Below are 13884 nucleotides of genomic sequence, written 5' to 3'. Positions count from 1 at the left end.
CTTTAAAAATAATATGTTTAACAAAATTGTATTTATGATTAAAAAAGAAGTTTGACAAAAGAATTTAAAAAAGAAAATTATCCCAAAAAAAAAAAAAAAACTCGTTTATATTTCCTTTCATGACAAGGCATTGTCCTATTCGTTTACTATTAAAACAACCGCTAAATCCGCGGACCCGCCAGCAGGGGAAGGAACTAAGTACAGCTGGACCGTCCAAGTCACAATCTTGTCTAACTCAACGGTAGCGATTTACCTAAAACCCTCCATTTGGTACCGAACCCACAGAGGATTGTACCCTTGCTTTGGATGGACGTTACCGTCCCCGGGCTCCTCGAACCCAAACCTGATGCCTTAGAAATTAAATTAAATTAAATTTTAAATTTGTCCCTCGTGTAAAAGGAAAAGGTTAAAAGCCAGAGACTTTTTCACAAGAGCAGAATTTCTCAGCATTTCCACAGCTCAAATTCCAGGTCTTGTCAGAGGTGCTTTCGAATTTCGATTCTCCTTATTCCCCCAATTTGTTTAAATTTATAAGTTCCGTTTTCTGAATTTTCACAATGTATTTTTTCTGTAGATTTTGTATTTTTCGGTGTTGGGGATCATAAAGTTGTTGCATTTCGATCTGGGTTGTGATTTTTTGGGTTTTTTTGCATTGCCGATTGGATCGAATCGGTGAGTTTTGTGAAACTCGAGTGGCGATTTAGTGTTTTGGGTTGGGGAAGTTTGGGGATTTTGGTGGGTTAGGGATTCGGCAAGTGGGGGGCTTTTTGTTTGGTGGCTGAGAAAGGAGGTGATTCTTTTTTCTTGGCTTTCTTATTGCCTAGGTTATAGTTGGAAGATTAGATGGGGCCAATGGAGCACTGATCGTGCTGTATCGGTTTATTAGTATACAATGTTAGATTCCTTGATTTCCTTTGCTTTTTGTTTGGCCTTTTATGCTATGTTCTTAGCATCCAACGGCTGAAACCATTCGAACGCAGGGTAGTTTGGGAAAGTTTTAGGCTTTAACGTTTGGTTTTCTGCCTTTTTGTTGTAAAGGTGGTTTAAGATCCGATTTCTTAAATTTTTCTTCACATGCAGGATTTTTTTTTTCTGTGATCAATGGAACCCATAATCGTGATTTTCTACATACCTAACTTTCAATGTGGTGGATCTTATTGTATTCTTAAGGAGATTGTATTGAAATGATTGAAGTTTCTCTCTGTGTAGTGGATGCAGGAGTTTTAATTTGAGTGCGAATGGGTGATCACCTGGTGTTGTGTGTTGACCGCTTCACAAAAACTGAAAGCTTGCAAGGGAGTGAGACCCCGGGATCTTCTGTAGAGGGTTCAAGCTCCCAATCTGCTGAGCTACCCACTTGTGCCATTGATGTTAAGGGGGTCGGGGAGAAGGCTATAGCTGAAGAAGAAGAGCCTCTGATTCAGACGGTTGAATGTCGCATTTGCCAGGAAGAAGATAGCGTTAAGAATTTGGAGGTCCCCTGTTCTTGCAGCGGTAGCTTAAAAGTATGTTGATTTATTGATACATATCCTTTTTTAAACTAGAATTTTGGATTTTTTTGGGGGGCTATGGGTGAGGGGAATCACTCTCTTGATTCCATTGACCCCAAAGACTTAAATGCGTCAAGATTTATGGTAGAGAAATTCTTGAAGTAGGTTACTCTGGAGTGTTTAAATTGGATTGTTGTTAGTGATGTTCAGAAATTCTTTTCTACCGCAGTTAGTGTCGGCTATATGCCCAAAACAGGTTGTGGCATGAAGTCCTACCATTAAATGTTTTGATGATCCCTTTTATCGCAAACTAGTTGTTTTAACATCCGAATCATGCTCATTATCTTGTGTTTGTTAACCAACTTCAGTGACTTCTTAGACTAATATTATATGTTGATAACCAATGCCAATGATTTCTTTCTTCCGTTTCTCCGTTCAGTTCGCTCATAGGAAATGTGTCCAGCGATGGTGCAATGAGAAGGGAGATATAATTTGTGAAATTTGTCATCAGGTAAATTTCTAGAATCCTTACCATCTGCAATTGTCATTTTTTATGATTTTAAGTAGAGAATCTGTACCGTTCAGTTCTATATTCGAGATTAATACTTTTCAGGGATGTTGCTTATGTTCATATAAGTAAGCAACTTCACTTAGTTTGAAGCTATCTTAGTCATTAGTCTTGCCTTTTCTTTTCTGGAAGGGATGAAATATAATGTTGTATTATGAGAAGATATTATTATCAATAAACCACGATGATGCATCCGTGTAATATATTAAAGTCATGTGAGCATTTGCGGGCAACCTCTTGGTCATTACAATTGGTTATTATGAATTTTTTCCATTCATGAGTTGCAAGTCATTGAGTGGGTTTTTACGAAAAGTTTCTCTGATGTAGTCATACCAACCTGATTATACTGCCCCACCACCTCCTCCTCAGTCTGAAGATACCACAATTGACATCAGGCAAGTTTAGAATTTACATATGCTTTGCAACCTTGTTCATGTTGTTAGTAAGGATTTTTTATTCCGTTTTATCTTTCGTTTTTGCAAATTAGCATTTGGCCAGATGTGATGAGGACTTTGCTTGTTTTTATATCTTGGGCACTTTAGCTTTTTCTGTCTCTCTGCATTACCATTTTTTTGAGGTCAATACAACATAGCTTTATATAAGTTTCGTATCTGTTTTGATTTGTTGTTTTGCTTCTTGGATCCGCCTGACAGTGATGGTTGGACAATCTCTGGTACCCCTTTGGATTTGCGTGATCCTCGACTATTAGCAATGGCAGCGGCTGAACGTCACTTTCTAGAGGCCGAATATGATGAGTATTCTGACACAAATGCTAGTGGAGCAGCCTTTTGCCGCTCTGTTGCTCTAATTGTAAGCCATAGTTGTCACCATTAATGATGTGTGGTTCTTTATAGTAGCCCATGTTAAAATGAAATATTGTTGTCGCATTTTCTTTCTGATTTGATTTTGTGGATCTTATCAGACGATGGGGATAACCTAGCTGATGCTTTTGTCAGCTATAAAAAATATCCCTAATCTTTAACTTTTATATTTTCTTAGTGCACCTTTTCTCTATGGTCATTCTGAACTAGTGCAACTAGTTGCAGGTTCTGTTCTGGGCCCTGCAACTTGTTGCTATGCACATTCACACTCTAAACCTAGGCACGTGCTCTACTCTCAGTTGAATAAGAGAATTTAATTTAATTTCTATTGGTCTCCTCTCTTGTTTCTCGGCAGTTAATGGCTCTTCTTCTCTTGAGGCATGCATTGACCCTCCCCAATGGTGACGGGGATGATGATGATGATGCATCCACTTTTTTTTCTGTAAGTGGCATAAGTATGTTGAATGTGTCTTATATCATTCCAGATCGTTGCACTATCTAACTAAATGATCAAATGTTAACAGCTCTTCTTGCTCCGGGCTGCTGGTTTTCTTCTCCCGTGCTACATTATGGCTTGGGCTATCAGCATATTACAACGTCGAAGGCAAAGACAGGTAAGTTCTGGCCTCTGCTGTCTTTGAGAAACCCAAGAATAATCACCTTTTTATATATCCTTGGTGAGATGAGATATCGTTTCTGAGATTGGTTACATAACGAAGCTTGAACGGGCTTTGGCATGCTTCCCACTGCACTAAAAGAAAGCAGGAATCATGTCTCTGGACAAAGAAGCTTTCTGGTCGTGAATGCAAATTTTAACAAGTTCTTTTAATTACATGCTAATTTGTTTATATGTTACTGTTGATCCAGGAAGCAGCAGCACTTGCGGCAACTGAGGTTGCATTTATGCTGCAGGCAGGGCAACGCAGGGGCTTGCAGTTCACAATAGCTCCGGGACCTGCAGTGACTCCGCATCAGGAGCCAATTCAATGATTTGGTGTTCTTCAACTATGGCAATGTTCTATGTATTTCGGTGAAGAGGATTATGCTGGAACTGGAAATATGAGCGTGTTGTTTCTGTAGCATAAACAAGCGTTAAAAGAGGAAAATCAGAAGGCTTTAGCTTTCTGACTGTCGTGTAACTGTAATCGAATTATTTTACGTACTCTGTACAAGCTCACTACTTTCCTTCCTTGTCTATTTCCCGTGTTTTGTACATAATCCTTGTTATCACCGCAGCAGTTATGCTGCACAGTAAACTGCTGTCGAAAGAGGTGTGTCACTGATTGTAGTTGCAACTGTCTTTGGATGCATTCTTTGGGCCAAACATCAACTTTACTTGCGTTGTGTATCGGTATCCTGTTCTTATTTAACCCGACTGTGCCAACGGCTAGTTCGCTTTGCTCTCGGCACCAAGGGAGGAAGGGCTCTGGTCAAGGCCGATCTGGTTGGAATATGATGATTAGGGATTTCAAGCTTTTAGATGCATCACACACCGTTGCTTTCTTGAAGTGTGATTGTTCAAGAAAACCCTGTCATCTTCCGTTGTAGTTGTTAAAGTAAAATGTGACGCTGAAGGATGATTGTGGAAAGCAAACGTTCCATTCAAATTCTTTTACTTTAATACAGCTCTCAAAGCTCATGTCCAGCTTGGACCATGACCAGTCCACCTCCTCGTCGATTTTGTACTCGAACCGAGACTCCTTTTCAATATTGTTCTTTCCATTTCCAGTTCGAACTGATATTCTTAACTATTCAAGTCTCCGAAAAAAAATGAAATTCAAACCGGGTTTCAAAGGATCGAGAACACTGTTCTGATTATCTGACTTAACCCACGCCTGCAACGGGAAATGAAGATGGTTTTCATAGATAAGCGATTTAAAGAGAGGGTAAAGAAAAAGCATAAAGGACTTCCATTCAGCACAAGACACCAAGACTGGGATTTCTTGGTGCATGGAGGGAAGAGCTTGGAATTCTAAAGCAAGTTGTTAGCTTAAAGCAGGTGGTTGGTGCATCAAGCTTTGCTATTGGTTGGTTTATTTGGTTATTTGTTTTTGGCTTTTTGGTGGATGGATTTCTAGTCCCTACCATTACTCCAACATCTCTACTTTTGATGGGTTTTTTTGCTGCATTAGTTATCTAAATATGGAACTGGCTGCTGCATTGGTGAGGTGTGTTTAAGATTTTTAGGCAGGGTGGGATCTGGTACCGGATGAGATCAAAATATGATAGAAATTTCGATGTGATTGTTTTATTAAAGCATTTAGACACACGTGGATCAATGTAGATCAGGTGGAACCATTCTATACTTTTGTGAGAGGTGTCTTACAGATGACGTGATCAGATGTCTCTAACCAAATTTTTCTCCTAAAATACAAAGAATTTCGTTCTTTTGTGATGTTGGTGACCATCCACGTGATCAGGCGGCTCGACTGAAGATTTTGAAGAGATGAGGAGCCCATGAGAACTCTACGCATAAGCATTGGGTAGATGAGGTGGCATGTTGGAAAAGCATTCAAGAGGCACAAAACTGGTCTTTGGTTTGGTAAAAAAGAGCAAGGCAAATGATAGAGAGAAAGATACTTGGCTTCCCAAGGACTGCGTTCCAACTTAACTTCTGATTCAAACCTGTCAGAGTCTTCTAAAACAGCCCTATATATTGCTTCTGTGGCAGGCTGCCTATGATTGTGGTGAATCTAAATATTCCCTAAATGTTCTGCCTGCCCTTCTTCTGAGGGGCCTCACTTTGTGCTTTATGCCCTTAGTCCTCCAAATCCCATAAAAGACGTTCCCTTGGCTTCTCCTCACAGGGATTGAAACCATAACAAACACTACTCCTCATTATCTTATCCAACACAGATAGCTGCAGAAGCATGGGGGTTTTGGCTTACAGAAGGGCTTTTCTTCTTCTTGTTTGCATTGGGTTTCTAGCTCTTCAACCCGAAAAGGTTTCCGCCTTAAGAAGCAGGGACTTGGCTCTCAGATGGGACAAGGGGCACTTGCCGTTTCTTAAAAGCTTGCATCTTTTTAAGGCTGTTGCTGTAGAGGACATGGAAGCTAAGATGAGTTTGGCACCTGCACCCGCGATGACATTCGATGCGAATCAATCGAACAAAAGAAAAGTTGGAAGGGGATCTGACCCCATTCACAACAAATGTTGACAACATGCTGATGCAGTTTGCTATGGGGAGAAGATGCCGAAAACAAAGCATTGCAGGCAGAATAAGAAGCTGGTGTGGCTGTAACTAATACAAAAATGTTCAACGGGGTGGCGGGCATCCTCTTTTGTTTGAATTATATGTTTTCGTATGTTTTTTAGTGAAAGTTTTTTTGTTGAGCTGAAGAACTGCAGCTGAAACCCAATCATCGAGCTAGCATCATCTGTATTGTATAAACATAGGTCCTAACCAATAGATGAATACTTCGAGAGAATGATGATGCTAGCTCTCACAGATTACAAGCATTTCTGATATTTCCCTACAAAAGAAAAGGACTTCTACAGTTCTGTGTTGTGAATACTTATGCCTTTTCCAGTGTTGCTTTTTGGTTTTAGTTTCATCAAAACAGTCAAAATTTCGCGAACAGTAGCTGTACCTATAGAACTAATTCTTTGTTGAAAGATATTCACAAATGAATGAATAATTGGATTGAAATTTATTACGTAACTACAACTAAATCAGTATCGATGTGTGCGAATATATACTGTCAAAAACAAAATCCCTTACATATCTGAAGTTCTCAACTTAGCCTGTACCTCCCTTGTACTCCGCCTTCGGCAATTTTTTGATGTTTCCCCGACGGTGCAAGGTCAAGAGATCTTAGTGATTTTGAACATTTGAAACGCTTTCAGATGGGTGAGTGTCGTTTTGTTCTTATACCAGAAGTTGACCTGTCATATCTCTTCTTCCTGTGAAATTTAAACTGTCTGGAGTGAAATTTAAACTCTGTGGAGGATTTCTTATGAGAAACTGCCTGCCAAATCATATCAACTGCATCACCTGGCTGGGATGGATACTGATATCCGAAATGATGTACGACTTCCTTCAACCTTACCCACATCTTGGTCCATGTTTCTTGCTTGATTCCTCGGAGAATATTCAGTAGGTAACCCTTCTTACTAGCGTAAGATGAGCGAACAAATATGCAAAACTGTGAGTAGTCTAACACATCTTCAAATGGTAGCTCAATCTCATCGCTAATTATTACAGGGACACAATGGCTAGCAATGGCATCAAATAGGCGATTTGAGGAAGGGGTATCACCAGCAAGATTCAGGCAAAACTTTGATGAGGCCATTCCTTGGCTTGCCTTGTTAATACCATGTCCTTGAACGCTACCAAAAGTGAAGTGGACATCCTTCTCATCTTTAAGAAGATAATACAATTTCTTCCGTACTATTCCTCCCTGGTTTAGTTTAAAGTAACAATACCGTACGTAAGATATTAGCAATTATAAAACTGATTAGTGCTAAAACAATGTAGTGAATGATATAAAGGAAGAATGAAAGTAACCAGCTTTTGGGTAACATAAACATAGAGCCAGAAGTAATGACAAAAGTGCATCGGATATCAGAATAGATGAAGTAAGGTCACGAAATAGATCACGTCAATCATGATACAAACACTTTGTATGCTTCAATGGAATCAGGATGTATTACCATACTATATAAAGTTAGCAATCCGTTGTGGAGACTGCCCTATGCTGGGGAGTAGTTTATGTATTAAACTGCCATCATAATGACAGTAAACTATCTGCTCCTCTATTTCAAATCGTCACCAAGCTTTGAAAATATAAAGCTAATGAGACATCTCTATTAAGAATTTCCTAGTTGCCAGATAATTCATTCTGAGATCAAACTCAGAGTAATATGAGCTCATCGAAACAAATTTCATCATGTATTTAGCACCCTTATCATCCTATTTAAACAAAATACAATGTAATTAAAATGCTGTTTATGTCATGACAAGAGGTAAGTGAAGTAAAACCATACATCTTTCCTGTATATTGCTCCTCGGAAATATAATAGTATAGGACGTTCGTTGAATGAGGGTGATTTGCTGCTCTGAACAGTCAGTACCAAATGTCTATAAGGAGCAATTATGTCCTTCTCAAGATTTGCTGTTTCAGCTGGGTATCTTCCAAAATCCGCAAGCACAAACATGGCAGAGCCCAACTTCTTTCTTGCATCTAACATGCTATTTGGATGGTGAGCAACTAGTAAATGATCCTTTCCACCCTTTCTTTTCCATTCATCCCGACCCATCAAATACTGCACCAACTTGCCCTGCAACTTCTTGTTCACACTTACTTTCTCGTTTCCACGAAGCTTAGAATGCCTGTTGTAACTCAGGGATGCAAAGAATGGGACAAAAATAACATCTGCTTGACTTGAATTGTGCACCCTGACTACCGTGCATGGTCTAACCACAGTTGGGATACTTGATGATAGAAGATCAAGGGTGAGCCAGTATTCGATACTGTGCTGTAAATTCAGTCCACCTGGGTAAGCCGGAATGAGACTCAGGTTTTTGACATTTGGCCATGTTTGATTCTCCTTACCCTTCCAACCCAATAACCCAAAGTGAAACTCAGGAGGCAACTCATACATAAACACACTCAAGAGAGCCTGCGTCGAGTCACAAGCAACCATTTTCATTTTTTCTAAAGATCCCAACTTCTTGCTTGAGTTGGAAACTTGACATCCCAATTCACATCTTTTTGTGGATCTTTTAGCATCAACTCGGGGAACCTCGGAAGAGAAGGAAGGAAGGTTTTTGTCCCTACTTTTTACAAGGGGCTCTAAGTATGTGCCATTAAGAACAATAAGCTTAAACACTGTGGGTGCAAAAGAAGTATTGCTAAACTGAAGTAGGAAGACAGAAGAAGAGATTAAAAGGAACACCGAAATCGTTATCAAGTAGAAAATAAACTTCGATGGAATCCTACTCTTTTCCAACATTTATGAAATTTCAGGCAACCAAACTCTACCGAGTTTTGCAAATTGAACAAGATAACAACTGCAATTGCCAAAGAAAAAAAAAAGGAATGCAATCAATGCTACTCTCCTAAAAACTCAATGCCTTTCGGTTCAGCTTCTTAACAAAGCAGCTCAATTGCCACAAAAATCGCTAAAATCTCTAAAAACAACAACCATCAAGATTCAATTCATGGAAAATAAATCTCTATATTCTGTGAACTTACTCCACATAAAACCTTGAATTTCTGGAAAAAAAAAATTACCATAATCTCTCTCTCTCTCTCTTAAAATCATAGCCAGAGCAACTGAGAAAGTGATAAATCTGCACACACAGTGAATAAATACTTAAGCATACTGCATTATTTGGATTCTTAAGCAGTTCAGCTAAAATTGCAGCAAAAAAAAAAAAAAAAAAAAGAACAGAAAAGCATGAAAGGATTAAAATTTATAAAATATCTCAACTGGGTTTTTACAGAAACATGATTTGATGAAAAGGGTCGATTAGAAATAGAAAAAAGATTGCACCTGATGAACTGGGATTCTGAAACTCCATGGCATGCAGATATATATATTTTCAGACTTTTGCAAAAGGGACCAAGCTTGGAGGAGGAAGCTATTCTAAAACATAGAAAGGGACCTTAGAACAAAATCCATGAATATTTTATTATTATTTCTAAACCTTTCTGGTGAGCTATATGGCATTTGAAAAATCATGAAAATAACATTTTTATACTAATCTTTTTGTTTGTTCACGAGGACAACAGAAAGCTCGTGACTTTATGAAACATTTCTTGTGGAAATTTTGAATCTTAAGTTCTGCTATGGTGTGCTCGTCCTCATGTTATCAGTGCCGTCGACAAACAACTTGCATGAAATAAATTTATTATTTGTTATGAGCGGTGAATAAAAATGAGATTATATTATTTGATGGGAATATTACTGTAGATGTGAACTTGTTACGTGTAAAACTTTCGAGTGTCCAAACAAATAAAATTGCGAGAATACGGCCTTTGTTTTTGCTCAAAAAACATTGCGAGAAATAGGGTTCAAAATTCTTGAGATGGCGTGTGAAATTGTTGACCGACAGAAATTACAATAAATTATTATCAATTTTCATTTAATTGCTTGCCTAATAAAGTAGGTTAAGTTGGATTTGTTACCAAATTTAACGGAGACAATTGGGAGACCACAGACAATTATTAAAAGAAGCTGAGAAGAACTGTGAGAGTACGTCGGAGAAGAGAGGGCTTTCACCGAAGTTGCACAGTGCCAAAACTACAGACGAGTCATTTTAGTCGTTCCAATGCAAACTGAAGTCTACGACGAAAATAAGATTGGGTATGAAAAAAATGTGAGGCATGGCTTCAAGCGAGGGTCAAGGAATATGACTTGTTCGCCTTTTTTCTTTTGGTCAATTTAAGAGTATATAAAAAAATATATTTAAAGTTTGTTTGGATGTGCTTTTAAAATAACTAAAAGCGCTTTTAATGAAAATGTTTTTAGAACAAATTCTTGATAAAAATACAAGTAAATTCTGAAAAAAACACTTAATGTGCTTCCTAGAAAAATCACATAACTAATGTTTTTTGCAAAAAGCACTTCGAGTGCTTTTGAAATCTAAAAATATTTTCTCTAAAAACGATTTCAATTATTTTAAAAGCACATCTAAACGAGCCCTTAATCAGTGAAAAATGGTCTTACTATTTATTGAGGTCATAAATATTTTTTTAAATGCGATTGTTGGGTTTCTTAAATTTTTTTGTGTGCGCAATAAGAAAAGTATTGAAAATCTTTAGAACCATAAAAGAAAATTTGCGTGTAAGAAAAATATCGTTTATCGAGTAATTTAAATCTTTTTTTTTTCACTATTAAAATTATCAAAGATTCAAAGGGTAATGTCGTTTTGAATTAGAGGAGGAAAGTGTTGGGATTAGCCAAACTTCAACTCTTGAACAACCCATCTAGGGTGTGTTTGTTTGGGCTCACTAACTCTCCTTGGATTGGACTGGACTAGTTATTATTGTAGTCCCATGTTTGCTAGGCTGAAGGATTAGGTTTAATGGGATTAAGTCGGACTCACTCCGACTGACTCTCTCACTAAAAGTTCTTAGCTAGACCCCCCAAATATCACAGGATTGCTAAGACCCCCCGCTGCTTCGTATGACTCGTCCAAACCTTGTGCCTCGTTTACGAGATCTCAATCCTCGAAAATAAGGATTTTTTTCACCTGGGTTCGGTAATTTGGGGTTTTCCACCATCTGGGTCTTTTCGTATCTCAGACCATACACGTACATACATCGCTCTCTCTCATAAACGCCCTTAATTTTCACTTACCAACCACCCCACTTCCACTGGTTCTTCCCCTACCAGTCGCGTTCTGTCGCAGGAATTCAATTTTCGACTCTCGTTTTCAGCAGACCATGATCTGAATCTGGTACGCCAGACAAGGTAAGCAATTATTTGGAATTGGGGATTTTGAAAGGTGTTTCGTTGGTTGATTGTTTGCAAACTGGATTCCATGAAAGCAACAAATGTTCAGGCCAAGCCTGCTGAAGGAAACAATCAAGAGGCAGAGAGGATTGAGACGGATGGAGAAAAAAAGGGGGAATGATGAGGTAGAGACGACAGAGCATTCTGAAAAAAGGGTTTCTAGAAGGAAAAAAAAAAAGAGAAAGAACTAATATAAATATTCTAGATATGCTTTAAAATAATATAATTTTTGAATTTTGTTAATTATCCTGATTCTTAGTCCGACACTGCACCAAACACTTCACTAAGCTAGTCCAGCTTAGTCTAGTCTAAGCCAGTCCAGCTTAGTCCCTGAAGTTAGTTCAGTTCGAGACAGTCCAATGCAACAAACACACCCTTAAAGATTAAAGAGTCACAATAACAGAGCCAATTTCTTATTTAGTAGGTAGTCTTCCATTAAAAAATTCCTAAGTAAGGATTGAGAATTTTGTGCAATTATATCATACTAGCTTTTCTGCACACGTGAGCATATACAAGACATCTTTCTCAATCGCACTAATTATGTGCAACTTACGTACAAACTTTTAATCATGTACCCTTAGTGCAACTTACAAAATTTTATTTCATCTTGAGAACTACTAGACTTACCTCAATATCCTATTTCTCTACCCACATAAAAAGTTAAAAAATTGAAATGTTATTTCTCCACTCACAATTATTTTTGAAATACCCTCTAACATGCTATTTCCCCACCTAATATTATTACTAAAAAAATTGAAATTTCAAAAGCAAGGTCTCCTTGACGATAATTTATTAGCAAATAAATGACCCTCCAAATGCTCTATTGTGTGTGATTATGCACTCTAGTAACTACCATCAATATCTAATCATCATCAGTTGCTAGCGCTTACCTTTAATAATTGAAAAGGGAGCATCCACATCTTTTCGTTCCAAAATTCCTTCTATCCTCATCCTTGTCTTTTTTTGCGAATTCAGCTTGCATAATTTGCATTCCTTTCACAACCCAATGTAAGTCTAGGTTCCTATTACCTTTCGCACTCAACTTATTATTATTATATATCTTTTAAGGTCCTTATTGGTTATTTTACAAATGAGAAAACTTGTAATTAGAAATTTCATTAAAAGGTAAATTAGAAAATAAGACATTGGGATGATAATAACAACACTTTTTTATTTTTTATATTTTATTTCTCAACTGACTTTTTGGCCATGGACTGCAGTGCAAATCGGCAGTTGTGGCAGAGAAAGAAGATGAAATAATCTCATTTGATTAACATAATAAACCATAAATTTATCTGTCAACGCTCACTTGGAGAGGGTGTTTAACAACCAATATCCCAATTCCCAAAGGAGCAATGGACTACTGCAATTAAACTAACATTCCCAGGTAACCGAACCTATGACCTTTATAGAGAAGAAGATCACAATTCGAAATTAATACTTACGAAATTGGGTACTTAAATCCTTGATTATTTTGGTAAAAATGGATTAAGCAGAAGTGTTGATCAAGGGCATTTTGGTCCTCCTTGCTGGGTCTTCCAGTTGTTGTAGCAAGGGCACACAGCTTTGTTGCCGTAGAAGCCAGGAGGAACACAGAGGCACTTGGCACAGCATTTCTGGCAGAAGAACATGCATGGCTTGTGGTATTGTGTCTGGCTGCATCTCCTTGTGCATTGTGATGGGCATTCTGGTAATTCCACGTAAAAGAAAAGTCAATATTTCGATAAAATATTACTAAACTAACCTAATTTACAAAGAAAAATATTCAAAATAAAACGATAGATGTTACTTACGGTAGCTCTTGAGACTCCCAGGACCATATCCTCCCTGGAAAAGAATATAAAAATTACATTTTATTAGAAAATGCCAGTTTTAGCCATAATATTAAAATAATATTGCATTTATTTATAAATTTCTTACACTGTCCAACTGATTCCGGGCTTCTTCTTTTGCCATAACCTACAAACATGGAAAAAAAAAATATAGAAAATGATTAAGAAATAGTGTACCTTTTTTCTTTGGTAAACAAGAAATAGTGTACTTAAGCAAGGGTAAAATGGAAAAAAAGTGTTGGTTTAGTGGGAGGAGAGGGACTGCTCACCTGGGTTGCAGCCATGGAAATCCCAAGGAGTGCTAGCAGCAGAAAGCAGACAAGCTTAGCCATTGCCATTGCCTCTTTGGAAGGAAGGAAGAAAGAAAGATGCAGAAGAGGACTGGTTTCTGTGTGGGGCTTGATTTAGAATGCAAGAGTGAGTGTTAGGGTTAGCTATATATATAGATATCTTTGAAGGGGGAAGGGCAGATGCCATGATTGAATACTGCCCTATTGTGTATATTATTCCGAAATTGTCCACGTTAGCGAAGAGAACGGTTTTTCGTTTTCTAGATATAGAGATAAAGCGTAAAATGTGTTCGGTAGTCGGAGTATTCAACTGTTACGTTACTTTTTTTAGTCAAGCTTGTGCATTGCTTAACATTCTCGTTTTCTCCTCATAAATGATTTCCGCTCATCTTCATTTCATTTTTCTGCATATACATGTA

The 13884-nt window shown here is 37.8% G+C and overlaps 4 protein-coding genes across 6 annotated transcripts; 2 read left to right on the top strand and 2 right to left on the bottom strand.

Moving 5' to 3' along the window:
- The first annotated feature begins 363 nt into the window (after positions 1–363).
- On the top strand, positions 364–4205 carry LOC137713326 (uncharacterized). Of its 3 annotated transcripts, none has more exons than XM_068452608.1 (8): positions 364–482; positions 1219–1505; positions 1930–2001; positions 2386–2453; positions 2712–2868; positions 3235–3321; positions 3404–3493; positions 3747–4205. In XM_068452608.1, the coding sequence occupies exons 2-8, from the start codon at positions 1239–1241 to the stop codon at positions 3867–3869; spliced, it is 864 nt and encodes a 287-aa protein (XP_068308709.1). In that variant the 5' UTR covers positions 364–482; positions 1219–1238; the 3' UTR covers positions 3870–4205. The 3 variants fall into 3 exon arrangements, with proteins under 3 accessions (XP_068308709.1, XP_068308711.1, XP_068308710.1); XM_068452610.1 differs by having other exon boundaries at positions 414–482; positions 1210–1505; XM_068452609.1 differs by lacking the exon at positions 364–482 and adding an exon at positions 1046–1116.
- A 1544-nt stretch (positions 4206–5749) lies between these two features.
- Positions 5750–6037, top strand: LOC137712386 (CLAVATA3/ESR (CLE)-related protein 45-like). Its single transcript, XM_068451474.1, has one exon. The coding sequence runs from the start codon at positions 5750–5752 to the stop codon at positions 6035–6037; it is 288 nt and encodes a 95-aa protein (XP_068307575.1).
- Positions 6038–6523: 486 nt separating this feature from the next.
- LOC137713649 (probable arabinosyltransferase ARAD1) lies at positions 6524–9577 on the bottom strand. The gene is made up of 2 exons (XM_068452973.1): positions 7867–9577; positions 6524–7280 (listed from the first exon to the last, which is right to left on the bottom strand). Exons 1-2 carry the CDS (start codon positions 8833–8835, stop codon positions 6723–6725), a joined length of 1527 nt encoding a protein of 508 aa, XP_068309074.1. The 5' UTR covers positions 8836–9577; the 3' UTR covers positions 6524–6722.
- Positions 9578–12595: 3018 nt separating this feature from the next.
- Positions 12596–13575, bottom strand: LOC137713156 (gibberellin-regulated protein 6). Its single transcript, XM_068452420.1, has 4 exons — positions 13445–13575; positions 13264–13302; positions 13137–13170; positions 12596–13030 (listed from the first exon to the last, which is right to left on the bottom strand). Exons 1-4 carry the CDS (start codon positions 13511–13513, stop codon positions 12849–12851), a joined length of 324 nt encoding a protein of 107 aa, XP_068308521.1. The 5' UTR covers positions 13514–13575; the 3' UTR covers positions 12596–12848.
- Positions 13576–13884: the final 309 nt, after the last annotated feature.

This window comes from Pyrus communis, chromosome 13, assembly GCF_963583255.1.
Source record: "Pyrus communis chromosome 13, drPyrComm1.1, whole genome shotgun sequence".
Classification (NCBI taxonomy): domain Eukaryota; kingdom Viridiplantae; phylum Streptophyta; class Magnoliopsida; order Rosales; family Rosaceae; genus Pyrus; species Pyrus communis.
The sequence above is the reverse complement of the archived record's forward strand: the minus strand, read 5'-3'. Positions and strand labels throughout refer to the sequence as shown.

Excerpts from the sequence above, each read along its gene's own strand:
- LOC137712386 (XM_068451474.1), top strand. The coding sequence starts at position 5,750 with ATGGGGGTTTTGGCTTACAGAAGGGCTTTTCTTCTTCTTGTTTGCATT.
- LOC137713156 (XM_068452420.1), bottom strand. The coding sequence starts at position 13,513 with ATGGCAATGGCTAAGCTTGTCTGCTTTCTGCTGCTAGCACTCCTTGGG. Across the intron at positions 13,171-13,263 it reads CCCGGAATCAGTTGGACAGT|GGAGGATATGGTCCTGGGAG; the intron begins GTAAGAAATTTA and ends ATTCTTTTCCAG. Across the intron at positions 13,031-13,136 it reads TGGGAGTCTCAAGAGCTACC|AATGCCCATCACAATGCACA; the intron begins GTAAGTAACATC and ends TGGAATTACCAG.
- LOC137713649 (XM_068452973.1), bottom strand. The coding sequence starts at position 8,835 with ATGTTGGAAAAGAGTAGGATTCCATCGAAGTTTATTTTCTACTTGATA. Across the intron at positions 7,281-7,866 it reads GAGCAATATACAGGAAAGAT|GGAGGAATAGTACGGAAGAA; the intron begins GTATGGTTTTAC and ends AAACTAAACCAG.
- LOC137713326 (XM_068452608.1), top strand. The coding sequence starts at position 1,239 with ATGGGTGATCACCTGGTGTTGTGTGTTGACCGCTTCACAAAAACTGAA. Across the intron at positions 2,002-2,385 it reads TTTGTGAAATTTGTCATCAG|TCATACCAACCTGATTATAC; the intron begins GTAAATTTCTAG and ends TCTCTGATGTAG. Across the intron at positions 3,494-3,746 it reads AACGTCGAAGGCAAAGACAG|GAAGCAGCAGCACTTGCGGC; the intron begins GTAAGTTCTGGC and ends CTGTTGATCCAG.